This window comes from Hemiscyllium ocellatum, chromosome 3, assembly GCF_020745735.1.
Source record: "Hemiscyllium ocellatum isolate sHemOce1 chromosome 3, sHemOce1.pat.X.cur, whole genome shotgun sequence".
Taxonomy (NCBI): Eukaryota; Metazoa; Chordata; class Chondrichthyes; order Orectolobiformes; family Hemiscylliidae; genus Hemiscyllium; species Hemiscyllium ocellatum.
The window spans coordinates 16877939-16892340 of NC_083403.1; the positions used below are offsets into that span (position 1 = coordinate 16877939).

A 14402-nucleotide genomic window follows, 5' to 3' on the forward strand; every position below is an offset into this window, starting at 1 on the left:
AAACGGACAACCTCACACTTGGCAGGGTTGAACTCCATCTGCCACTCCTCAGCCCAGATTTGCATCATATCTAAGTCCCTTTGCAGCCGACAACAGTCCTCCTCACTGTCCACAACTCCACCAATCTTCGTATTGTCTGCAAATTTACTGACCCACCCTTCGACTCCCTCTTCCAAGTCATTAATAAAAATTACAAATAGCAGAGGACCCAGAACTGATCCCTGCAGAACTCCACTTGTAACTGGGCTCCAGGCTGAATATTTACCATCTACCACCACTCTCTGACTTCGTCAGGTTAGCCAGTTCTCTATCCAACTGGCTAAATGTCCCACTATCCCATGCCTCCTGACTTTCCGCATAAGCCTACCATGGGGAACCTTATCAAATGCCTTACTAAAATCCATGTACCCTCATCCACATGCTTGGTCACCTCCTCAAAGAATTCAATAAGACTTGTAAGGCAAGACCTACCCTTCACAAATCAGTGCTGGCTGTCCCTAATCAAGCAGTGTCTTTCCAGATACTCATAAATCCTATCCCTCAGTACTCTTTCCATTACTTTGCCTACCACCGAAGTAAGACTAACTGGCCTGTAGTTCCCGGGGTTATCCCTATTCCCTTTTCTGAACAGGGGCACATTTGCCACTCTCCAGTCTCCTGGCACCACCCCCGTTGACAGTGAAGACAAAAAGATCATTGCCAACGGCTCTGTAATTTCCTCTCTTGCTTCCCACATAATCCTAGGATATACCCAGTCAGGCCCGGGGGACTTTTCTATCCTCAAGTTTTTCAAAATGCCCAACACATCTTCCTTCCTAACAAGTATCTCCTCTACTGCAAATGTGTTGCTGGTCAAAGCACAGCAGGCCAGGCAGCATCTCAGGAATAGAGAATTCGACGTTTCGAGCATAAGCCCTTCATCAGGAATAAGAGAGAGAGAGAGCCAAGCAGGCTAAGATAAAGGGTAGGGAGGAGGGACTAGGGGGAGGGGCGATGGAGGTGGGATAGGTGGAAGGAGGTCAAGGTGAGGGTGATAGGCCGGAGTGGGGTGGGGGCGGAGAGGTCAGGAAGAGGATTGCAGGTTAGGAGGGCGGTGCTGAGTTGAGGGAACCGACTGAGACAAGGTATGATTCAGATTTCTCCAGTTTCCTCATTTCCCCTCCCCCCACCTTGTCTCAGTCGGTTCCCTCAACTCAGCACCGCCCTCCTAACCTGCAATCCTCTTCCTGACCTCTCCGCCCCTACCCCACTCCGGCCTATCACCCTCACCTTGACCTCCTTCCACCTATCCCACCTCCATCGCCCCTCCCCCAGTCCCTCCTCCCTACCCTTTATCTTAGCCTGCTTGGCTCTCTCTCTCTCTTATTCCTGATGAAGGGCTTATGCTCGAAACGTCGAATTCTCTATTCCTGAGATGCTGCCTGGCCTGCTGTGCTTTGACCAGCAACACATTTGCAGCTGTGATCTCCAGCATCTGCAGACCTCATTTTTTACTCGAAGTATCTCCTCTAGCTTACCAGTCTGTTTCATACTCTCCTCTTCAACAATACGGTCCCTCTCATTCATAAATACTGAAGAAAAGTACTCATTCAAGACCTCTCCTATCTCTTCCGACACAATACACAGTCTCCCACTACTGTCCTTGATCGGACCTACCCTCGCTCTCGTCATTCTCATGTTTCTCACATATGCATAAAAGGCCTATCAAGGGGTTATCCTTGATCTTACCTGCCAAAGATTTTTCATGCCCTCTCTTAGCTCTCCTAATCCCTTTCTTCAGCTCCCTCCTGGCTATCCTGTATCCTTCCAAGGCTCTGTATGAACCTTGTTTCCTCAACCTTATGTAAGCCTCCTTCTTCCTCTTTACTAGACATTCAACCTCCCTCGTCAAGCAAGGTTCCCTCACACGACCATCTCTTTCCTGCCTGACAGGTACATACATATAAGGACACGTCACATCCGTTCTTTGAAAAAGTTCCACATTTCAACGACATCCTTCTCTGACAGTCTATGCTCCCAACTTATGCTCCTCAGATCCTGCGTGTGGCGTTTTTTTTAAATACACAGAGTGGTTGAAGTCTGGAACTTACTGCCAGGGTTAAGTGGTGGAGGCAGATACAATAGGAGCATTTAAGGGACATTTAGATAAGCACATGAATATGCAAGGAATGGAGGGATATGGACCAAGGGCAGGCAGAAAGGATTAGTTTCATTTGGTATCATGTTCGGCTCAACAGAGTGGGCTGAAGGGCTGGTTTCTATGCTGTACAGTTCTATGTTCACTTTACCAGTATTGCTCACTATGTCTGCAAGATGCTGGAATCTCTGCCCTGCAGGATAAGGAAACACAGCAAATGCGTTGTTCCTTTTTAAACCCCACAAAAGGTTAACAGCAGACAATGTACAGATTTGCTGACAAAATTCTCCCAGTAGTTGCAGGCTTTATGCTTGTTTTAATCTATTTATGGACAATAACCTGAACTAAAAAATATGTACAGCATGAAGGTATCAGATAGCATCTTCTACTCTGTATTCAGGCGTCATCAAATTGGATTCACTTGCTTGTATTATGGTGTGAAATATGAAACTTAAATGTCGTTATATCCTAGTAAAACGACTTGAGGACAATTTCAAGGATATGATGATATCAAATATTCAGCTTTGGAATTCTGTGACAAAATAAATTGCTTGAAACTTTGAAATTATTTTCTTTTGTTTGTGCAATTAATGTGGGGATATCTGTGTGGTGGTGAACAGAGAAAGTACTTCATTAAAAAAACACAAATATAACATACCTTGGAGACAGCAGGGCAGGAGTCTCTCCGCACAGTTTCGATACCCTTGGCATCGAAAACAGGATCTTTCTGGTCTAAACTCTCATACATATAACCAACATATCTCTTCTTTGATTGCAAAACACAAGGCAAGTAAACCTATCAGAAAACAAACAACAAAAGATTACCACTATGTCACTATCTCCCCAATTCTGTAATGTCAGTAGATTAATAATCCAGAACCCCAAGCGAATGTTCTGGGGATGTGTGTTTGAATCCCACCATAGAAATCAATTAAAAAAAAACCTGCAATTAAAATATTGTTAATAAACATTGTTAATTGCCGTAAAATAGCATTTGGTTCATTAACTTCCTTGAGGGAAGCAAAACTGGCCTCCAGACTCATAGCAGTGTAGTTGACTCTTAATTGTTCACATTATTATTTTTTAATTATTTTTTTTGTGTGGGGAAATTCCCAAATAATGCTGATCCATGTGGATGGAGGAATACTGGTTATATTACACATTACCGGTCAGAAAGTAGACAGCTAAGAGTCAAAGCTAATTGTGATTTTTATGTTAGAAAGTACAACAAGCAGAGAATAAACCATCAGATTTAAAAAAAACCTTCAGCTATCTGATGCTAAATATTGCAAGAATTGGATGATAATGAAATTTTTTTCTGTAATAAATTAACAATCTAATTGATAACATTCTGAATGATCATATGTTTATATTGTATTAATAATGGTTAACAAATTTTCTGCTCAGATTAATGTCTTATACACAGTTTTAACCTGTTTAAAGCACTAAAGGTTTGATCTACTAGTTACCGTACATTTGTTAACAGATTCTATTAACTTCAAAGGATAAAACAAAAAATGGTACAATCACGACATTTAAAAAGGGATCTGAATGTCTATCTGTATAGGAAGGGTTTAAGAGGGATATGGGCCAAATGCAGGTAAATGGGACTTGATTTATTTAGGATATCTGGTTGGCATGGACAATTTGGATCGAAGGCTCTGTTTCTGTGCTGTACATCTCTATGACTCTAAGTCCATACAGATAGGCAATAAATGCTAGCCTAGTCAGTGACTCCCACATCCATATAGACTTGGAGTCAGAGATATACAGCACAGAAACAGACCCTTTGGTCCAATTCGTCCATGCCGACCAGATACTCTAAATCAATCTTTGGTACAGAAACACACTCAAAAAATTCAAGCCTCTGGTTAGGGAACAGCATATTGCAAACAAATCAAAATGTGATGCATTTAGGATTCTTCAAACTGTTTCAAATTTGTTTTCTGAAATGTTAAGGATACGGGTGTGAATGTTGAGGACAGGGCAGCACGGCGGCCCTGTGGTTAGCACTGCTGCCTCAGCACCAGGGACCTAGGTTAGATTCCAGCCCTGGGTGACTGTCAGAATGGAGTTTGCCCATTCTCCCCATGTCGGTGTAGGTTTTCACTGGGTGTTCTGGCTGTATCCCACAGTCTAAAGGATGTGGAGGCTAGGTGGATTAGCCATGGAAAACAGGGTTATAGGGATAGGGTGGGATGCCATTTGGATTATCTGCAATGTAGGGATTCTATGATTCTATACAAGGTCCTGCATAATCAATCAGCTGGGTTGGATGTGTAAGCATTGAGATGCGACTCCACTTCCATGCATTTAAAAACCTCCCTGTTAACATCCTGGGCGTTACCACTGACCAGAAACTGAACTGGACCAAGCACATAAATACTGTGGCTACAAGATCAGGTCAGAAGTTAATAAATAGCCCACCGCCAAACCTCGTCCACCATCGACAATGCAGAGGTCAGGAGTGCAATGGAATATTTTCTCATTGCCTGTACAAATGCAGCTACAAACTACAAAAGAAACTCAACACCATCCAGGGCAAAAACACCTCAATCATGATGCATACAGGCAGCAATATACATGACTTACAAGACGTACTTCAACAAATCATCATGCCCAAACACGTATCCTCTATCATTTAGAATGACAATGGCAGCAGACGGATAGGAACACCATCATCAGCAAGTTTCCCTCTAAAGGCACACATCATCCAAATCTGGAACAGTCACTGCTCCTTTGCTAGGTCAAAATTCTTGAACTCTCTTCCTAACAGCACTGTACCTATAACATATGCAGGGCGGAAGCTCATCTCTTTCTCAAAGATAGTTTGGGATGGGCAATAAATACTAACCTAGCCAGCAATGCCCATGAATGAATAATCCATGCCCACACTTGCCAAACAGCTTTGCAGGAATAGGATCTCTCCAATTTAGGTTAAACAGTAAAATTATTAACAGCCAGAAATAACTGGAATAACGTGATACACCCTTGAGAACTCTGAAAGTGCAATCTCCACTCAAAATCTTGAAATCTTCCACCACTTCAGATTTTTCTCTCTGCACTGCAGGCAGGCTCTTTAAGTAACCCTAACAGACCCTTCAAGATCACTGAAGTTTGAAAAGGGACTTGAAATTTATTGGCATTACCTGGCTTACAATACTTTAATTTTCAAGGTTTGTGTAAAGGATTTGTAGTTCGGCTGCAGATTGATGTAGTTATGAGTATGCTCGTGAGGTGGGAGGTTGATTTGCAGACATGTTCTCCTGTCTAGGTGACATTTTCATTGTTTTATGGGGTCCTATGAAGTGCTGTTGTACTCTCTTCTGGAATTTATTTGGTTCCATTCCTGCTGCTTCCGGTTGCCCGTTGTTGTGGCCAGTATATTGAGTCTAGGTCTATGTTTGTTGATGGAGTCCATGGATGCGTACCATACTTCTAGAAATTCGCAGGCTGTCCTCTGTTTAGCTTGTCCTATGATCATTGTGTTGTTCCCCGTGGAACCTGTGGTCCTTATCATCAGTGTATAGCTACTAGAGATAGCTGGTCGTGGCATTTAGTGTCTAGTTGGTGTTCATGGATGCAGATTGCTAGTTATCTGCCCGTTTGTTCTATATAGTGTTTCATGCAGTCTTTGCATGGAATCTTGTAAATGACGTTTGCCTTGCACCTAATGGGCATAGGGTCTTTCGTTCTGGTGAATTGTTGTCTGAGCATGGCTGTCAGTTTATGGGCTGTCATGAATCCCAGTGAAGTCTGGCGGTCAGTTCAGAGACCTTTTTATGTAAGGTAGTGTGGCTGGTCAGTTAGATCATGGCATATTTGTTAGCTTATCGTGTTGTCTGCCTGTTAGGCATCTGCAGATGTAGTTGTGGGGATGTCAGTTCTTGGTGAAGACTCTGTAGAGGTATCCTTCCTCTTTTCATAGTTCAGGAGTGATGCAGTCTGTTGTAGCCCTTTTGAACAAGGTGCTAATGCAGCTTGTCTTGTTTGTGTTTGGGTAGCTGCAGTTGTAGTTCAGGATCTGGTCAGTGTGTGGCTTTTCTGTACACTTCTGTGGTGCTGTCACCGTTTTGTTATTTCTACCACCTCATCCAGAAATGGGAGTTGATTATGGGTTCCTCCTCTCTCATAAATCTGATCCCTGTGAGCATGGTGTTGACAATCCAGAGTGTGTTTTTAATTTCTGTTCTGTTTGGGATAATAAAAGAGTCGCCCGCATATCTGATCCAGAGTTTGGGTTGGATTTGTGGTAGGGCTGTTTGTTCCAATATTTGCATCACTGCTTCTGCTTTGAGCCCAGAGATGGGTGAGTCCATAGGTGTTCCATTGATCTGTTCATATATTTAGTTGTTGAATGCGATGTGTGTTGTCAAGCACAGGTCTAGTAGTTTGAGTATGCAGTCCTTGTTGATAGAACAGACCTCACAACAGGGAAACCTGTTTGTCCAGGATGAAACCAGAAAGCAGCAACACCCCAGGTTAGAACATAGAACATAGAAGGATACAGCGCAGTACAGGCCCTTCGGCCCTCGATGTTGCGCCGACCGAATCCTACCTAACCTATACTAGCCCAATAACTTCCAAATGCCTATCCAATGCCCGCTTAAATGACCATAAAGAAGGAGAGTTCACCACTGATACGGGCAGGGCATTCCATGAACTCACAACCCGCTGTGTGAAGAATCTACCCCTAACATCTGTCCTATACCTACCACCCCTTAATTTAAAGCTATGTCCCCTAGTAACACCTGACTCCATTAGCGGTAAAAGGTTCTTAGTATCTACCCTATCTAAACCCCTAATCATCTTATACACTTCTATCAGATCTCCCCTAAACCTTCTCTTCTCCAATGAGAACAGCCCCAAGTGCCTCAGCCTTTCCTCATAAGATTTTCCTACCATTCCAGGCAACATCCTGGTAAACCTCCTCTGCACTCGTTCTAAAGCTTCCACATCCTTCCTATAGTATGGCGACCAAAACTGCACACAATACTCCAGATGAGGCCTCACCAGAGTCTTATACAACTGCAACATGACCTCAGGACTCCGGAACTCAATTCCTCTGCCAATAAAGCCCAGTACACCATATGCCTTCCTCACAGCACTATTTACCTGGGTGGCAACTTTCAGAGATCTGTGTACATAGACACCAAGATCCCTCTGCTCATCCACACTACCAAGTAGCCTACCATTAGCCCAGTAATCCATCATCTTGTTATTCCTACCAAAGTGAACGACTTCGCACTTAGCTACATTGAATTCCATTTGCCACATTTCCGCCCAGCTCTGCAACTTATCTATATCCCGCTGTAACCTACCACTTCCTTCCTCACTATCCACAACTCCACCGACTTTTGTGTCATCCGCAAACTTGCTTACCCAGCTTTCAAGTCCTTCCTCTAGATCATTTATAAAGATAACAAAAAGCAATGGTCCCAAAACAGATCCTTGTGGTACACCGCTAGTAACTGCGCTCCAAGATGAACATAATCCATCAACTACTACCCTCTGTCTCCTTCCAGCCAGCCAATTCCTAATCCAAACCTCTAATGTATCCTCAATGCCAGGTTTTCATGGATTACCCAAGGTACACAAACCAGATATACCATGCAGAACCAATGTGGTATGCCCAAGATCTCCATCGCATAAACTGGCAAAAGAACTTCAACAAACCTGAAATATCTTATCAGCGTATCCAAACACTCATACAATCATCACAGGAATCCCTAGACAACATCACGAACATAAACATAGACAAGGACGAAATGATGGTCTCATTTGATGTAACGGCACTGTTTACTTCAACTGACAAAACTCTAGCCAGAGGCGCAATAGCCAACCTCCTGGACAAATAGATTCCCCATTGTGTCGACTGTTCCAGCAACAAGGACTGTATATTCAAAGTACTAGACCTGTGCTTAACGGCACACATCACGTTCAACAACCAAATACATGAACAGATCAATGGAACACCTATGGGCTCACCCATCTCTGCATCACTGCTTCTGCCGAGTCCAAAAACTGGAACAAACAGCCCTCCCACAAATCCAACCCAAAGTGTGGAACAGGTATGTGGACAACACTTGTTATTATTACAGGAGGAAACCAACAATTAACTCCCATTCTTGGATGTGATGGTAGAAAGAACACAGAATGGTGAATGCATCACAAAAATGTACAGAAAAGCCACACACGGACGTGATCCTGAATTACAACAGCAACCACACACACACAAAACATAGAACATAGAAAAATACAGCGCAGTACAGGCGCTTCGGCCCTCGATGTTGCGCCGATCCAAGCCCACCTAACCGACACTAGCCCACTTTCCTCCATATGCCTATCCAATTCCCCTTTAAATGCCCATAAAGAGGGAGAGTCCACCACTGTTACTGGCAGGGCATTCCATGAACTCACAACTCGCTGAGTAAAGAATCTACCCCTAACATCAGACCTACACCTACCACCCCTTAATTTAAAGCTATGCCCCCTCGTAATAGCTGACTCCATACGTGGAAAAAGGTTCTCATGGTCAACCCTATCTAAACCCCTAATCATCTTGTACACCTCTATCAAGTCACCCCTAAACCTTCTTTTCTCCAATGAAAACAGCCCCAAGTGCCTCAGCCTTTCCTCATACGATCTTCCTAGCATACCAGGCAACATCCTGGTAAACCTCTTTTGCACCCGTTCCAGTGCCTCCACATCCTTCCTATAGTATGGCGACCAAAACTGCACACAATACTCCAGATGCAGCCGCACCAAAGTCTTATACAACTGCAACATGACCTCAGGACTCCGGAACTCAATTCCTGTACCAATAAAAGCCAGTACGCCATATGCCTTCTTCACAGCACTATTTATCTGGGTGGCAACTTTCAGAGATCTGTGTACATGGACACCAAGATCCCTCTGCTCATCCACACTACCAAGTATCCAACCATTAGCCCAGTACCCTATCTTCTTGTTACTCTTACCAAAGTAAATCATCTCACACTTACCTACATTGAACTCCATTTTGCCATCTTTCTGCCCAGCTCTGCAGCTTATCTATATCCCACTGTAACCTGCTACATCCTTCCTCACTGTCAACAACTCCACCAACTTTCGTATCATACGCAAACTTGCACACCCAACCTTCTAGCTCCTCCTCCAGGTCATTATAAAAACAACAAACAGCAATGGTCCCAAAACAGATCCTTGCGGAACACCGCTCGTAACTGCACTCCAAGATGAACCTTTACCATCAACTACTACCCTCTGTCTCCTTCCAGCCAGCCAATTCCTAATCCAAACCTCCAACTCCCCCTCAATGCCATACCTCCGTATTTTTTGCAGTAGCCTACCATGGGGAACCTTATCAAACGCCTTACTAAAATCCATATACACCACATCTACCGCTTTACCCTCGTCCACCTCCTTGGTCACCTCCTCAAAGAATTCAATAAAGGTTTATGAGGCACGACCTGCCCTTCACAAAACCATGCTGACTATCCTTGATCACGTTATTCCTATCCAAATGTTCATAAATCCTATCCCTTACAATTCTCTCTAAGACTTTGCCTACAACAGAGGTAAGACTCACCAGCCTATAGTTACTAGGGTTATCCCTACTCCCCTTCTTGAACAAGGGAACCACATTTGCTATCCTCCAGTCTTCTGGTACTATTCCTGTAAACAACGAGGACATAAAAATCAAGGCCAATGGCTCTGCAATCTCCTCCCTTGCTTCCCAGAGAATCCTAGGATAAATGCCATTAGGCCCAGGGGACTTATCTACGTTCACCCTTTCCAGAATTTCCAACACCTCTTCCCTACATATCTCAAAGCCATCCATTCTAATTAATTGTGACTCAATATTTACATCGGCAACAATGTCCTGTTCCTGAGTGAATACTGACGAAAAGTATTCATTCAGTGTCTCCCCAATTTCTTCAGCCTCCACATGCAGCTTCCCACTACTATCCTTGACTGGACCTATTCCTACCCTAGTCATTCTTTTATTCCTGACATACCTATAGAAAGCCTTTGGGTTTTCCCTAATCCTACCAACCAAGGACTTTTCATGTCCACTCCTTGCTGCTCTTAGCTCTCTCTTTAGATCCTTCCTGGCTACCTTATAACTCTCAATCGCCCCAATTGTACCTTCACGCCTCATCTTTACATAGGCCAACCTCTTCCCTTTAACAAGGGATTCCAATTCCTTATTAAACCACGGCTCCCTCACATGACCCTTTCCTCCCTGCCTGACAGGTACATGCTTATCAAGGACACTCAGTAGTTGCTCCTTGAACAAGCTCCACATATCGATTGCACCCTTCTCTTGAAGCCTACTTTTCCAAGTCACGCACCCTAAGTCATGCCTCACCGCATCATAATTTCCCTGCCCCCAGTTATAACTCTTGCCCTGTAGTGCACACTTATCCCTCTCCATCACTAGAGTAAAAATCACCGAATTGTGATTACTGTCCCCAAAGTGCTCACCTACCTCCAATTCTAACACCTGGCCTGGTTCGTTTCCCAGAACCAAATCCAGTATGGCCTCACCTCTTGTTGGCCTGTCTACATATTGTGTCAGGAAACCCTCCTGCACACATTGGACAAACACTGACCCATCTAACGTACTCAAGCTATAGCTTTCCCAGTCAATATCTGGAAAGTTAAATACCCCCATAACAACCACCCTATTACTTTCACTCTTCTCCTGAATCATCCTCGCAATCCTTTCTTCTTCATCTCTAGGACTATTAGGAGGCCTGTAGAAAACTCCTAACAGGGTGACCTCACCTTTCCTATTTCTAAGCTCAGCCCAAACTACCTCAGATGGCGCGTCTTCATCCATCGTCCTTTCCACTGCTGTAATACTATCTTTGATAAGCAATGCCACACCTCCCCCTCTTTTACCCACACCTCTGACCCTACTAAAACATTTAAACCCTGGAACCTGCAACAACCAATCCTGTCCGTGTTCTACCCATGTCTCTAATAGCCACAACATCGAAATCCCAGGTACCAACCCACGCTGCAAGTTCACCTACCTTATTTCGTATACTTCTCGCATTGAAGTATACACACTTCAAGCCACCTTCCTGTTTACAGACACCCTCCTTCGAGATTGATGCCTTGTTCCTAACCTCCCTACACTCCAGGTCCTGCACCCTAAAGCTACAGTCTAGGTTCCCGTGCTCCTGCAGAGTTAGTTTAAACCCCCCGAAAGAGCACTTGCAAACCTCCCCCCCTCAGGTTCAGGTGTAGACCATCCTGTTTATAGAGGTTCCACCTTCCAGAAAGAACCCCAGTTATCCAGAAACCGGAATCCCTCCCTCCTGCACCATCCCTATAGCCACGCATTTAACTGCTCTCTCTCCATATTCCTCGACTCTCTATCACGTGGCACGGGTAACAAACCAGAGACAACAACTCTGTTTGTTCTAGCTCTGAGCTTCCAACCTAGCTCCCTGAAAGCCTGCCTAACATCCTCATCCCTCTTCCTACCTATGTTGTTGGTGCCAATGTGGACCACGACTTCGGGCTGCTCCCCCTCCCCCTTAAGGACCCGGAAAACACGATCAGAGACATCACGTACCCTTGCACCTGGGAGGCAACATACCAAACGTGAGACTCTCTCGCCCCCACAAAACCGCCCATCTGTGCCTCGAACTATCAAGTCTCCAATAACTATTGCTCTGCTCTTCTCCACCCTTCCCTTCTGAGCAACGGGGATAGGCTCCGTGCCAGAGTTCTGAACCCCATTCCTTACCCCTGGTAAGTCCCCCCCCACAAGTATCCAAAACGGTGTACTTGTTCTTGAGGGGAATGGCCGCAGTGGCTGCTTCCTCCCAGTCCCCCTCACTGTCACCCATCTGTCTGCAATCTTTGGAGTTACTACTTCCCTAAAGCTCCGATCTATGACCCCCTCTGCCTCCCGAATGATCCTAAGTTCATCCAACTCCAGCTCCAGTTCCCTAACATGGTCTTGAAGGACTCTGTTCAAATGTGCTCTAACACAATGCTCCAAGAACAGAGATACCCACAGATGCCTAACAAACAATTAGAGGAGGATATGCCACCATTTAAATTACCAGGTGCTCTACCTTATACAAAAAACACCTCAGAACAGACAGCCCAACTTCTCCGGCCACTCGGATTCACGATAGCCCATAAACCAATAGTCACACTCAGACAACTCACCAGCTCAAAAGACCCTATACCCACCATGTGCAAGCCAAACATAATCTACAAGATGGAGAAGGTTGAAGATTCCATGCAAAGACTGCACGAAACACTATATAGAACAAACAGGCCATCAACCAATAATCCTCATCCATTAACACTAACGAACCACTAAATGCCATGACCAGCTATTCCTAGGATCACAAATTCGATTGAGACAACACAACAATCGTCGGACAGGCTAAACAGAGGACAGCTAGAGGATTTCTAGAAGCATGGCACTTATCCATGGACTCTACCAACAAAACACAGACCTAGACCTATTATACCGACCATGAGAATGAACAGCTAGAACTGGCAACCGGAAGGAGGAGGAATGGAACCAAAAATTCCAGAAGAGAGTACAGCAGTGCTTCACAGCAGGCTCCAAAGCACTGAAGATGTCACCTAGACAGGGGACCGAAATGTCCGAAATCCAACTTCCCAGCTTAACAAACACTCCCACAACTATGACAATCTTAATCATATAATTATCACGAAAAATTAAAGTAATGACTTATTAGACAAAAGCTTTACTTTCACTGTTATTGAAAATAGGCATCTTACCTTCTCAAATTTCAATTTCACAGGCTTTGGATTTGTGGCAGTCACAGCATCAGCAATCTCCTGTCCAATCTTGAAGGCCTGCTCCTTGGTTGCTCCTTTCAACAGCACAAACATACTGTACAAGAATACAAACCCAACTCAGAACGTCACCAATAAAATTACAATTTGTTTTAATTTACATTTGCAGCATACTCTTTCTACTTTTCTCAGCTGTGGCCTTCCCAACACCTTTCCATTTAGGAAAATGAGAGGTAATCTCACTGATATAATCAAGGTTGTGAATTGGCTAGTTAAAGTTTCCCTGGCTGGGGAGTCTAGATCACAGGAACAGAGTCTAGGGAGAAAGGACCAATCGTTTCAGATGGAGAGGAGGAGAAATTTCTTCACTTGAGAATATTGTGAATCTTTGAAATTATCCTCCCAAAGGGCTATGATTGCCCTATTGTTGAATATATTTAAAAAGGTATATTGAATGGATTTTGGGGAAAGAGGAATTAAGCCAAAGATTGGCCATAACCTTACTGAATGGTGAAGCAGGCTCAATAGGCCCAAGTATCATCTATTCTTCCACCGGCGTCTCCAAACCATTACTGCTATTACTTATATTTTCATTCTCTACAATTCCTATATTTTATTTTCTTTGCCCCTACTGACTTATAACAGTCTTTTATAGTACTAGTGTCTTCTGATAAGCAGTGTGTAGATTATTTAGTTCATTTATTCCCTCATTAGCATGCCTCGGAATCCTAGTAGCACACAAACCCACCAACACTCAAACAAAAACTAACAAACTTAAAAGACCCAGTACAACCCATGGACAAAACCAACGTCATCTATAAAATTCCAAGGACTGCCACAAACACTACATAGGACAAACAGGAAGAAAGTTAGCCACTAGGATACATGAACACCAACTAGCCACAAAAAGACACGATGCCCTCTCCCTCACAGCCCTACACTCAGATGAAAAAAACCCACCATTTTGACTGGGACAACACCTCTATCCTGGGACAGGCTAAGCAAAAAATGCCAGAGAATTCCTAGAGGCCTGGTACTCCAACCACAACACCATAAACAAACAATAGATCTAGATGCCATCTATCACCCCTCAGAAAATAAACAGGAAATGACATCACCACAAACCCCAGGAACCCCATCCAGGAGAAAGATATAAATAGAAAGCAGGAGACAACAGCTTCGCTTCACTTGGAGGTCGCCACTGATGATGTTACCTAGCCAGGTAATGAAATGTCAGGATATCAAACCTACAGCTCAGCGAGCAAACCTACACCCTAAACCTCGACCTGAGCTACAAACCTTCACAAACCTTGTGATAATCATACAATGAGGGTGTTGCTCTTAATGTGAACATTTGTGACCCATTGCTAATTAGCCTTGACCAAAATGGATTATGAGGCCAATTCAGATGATATTGAAGAGTCAACCCTAGTAACCCTGAATCTCAAGTCACATGTAGGCCAGA

The 14402-nt window shown here is 44.0% G+C and overlaps 1 protein-coding gene across 1 annotated transcript in view; it reads right to left on the minus strand.

Moving 5' to 3' along the window:
- Nucleotides 1-14402, minus strand: part of rev3l (REV3 like, DNA directed polymerase zeta catalytic subunit) — a 213889-nt gene that overhangs the window by 24327 nt on the left and 175160 nt on the right. Inside the window, exons 27-28 of the mRNA XM_060848723.1 lie at nucleotides 12920-13034; nucleotides 2796-2933 (exon numbers count right to left, since the gene is read on the minus strand). Coding sequence (XP_060704706.1) covers nucleotides 2796-2933; nucleotides 12920-13034 — 253 coding nt within the window. The remainder of the gene's footprint in view (nucleotides 1-2795; nucleotides 2934-12919; nucleotides 13035-14402) is intronic.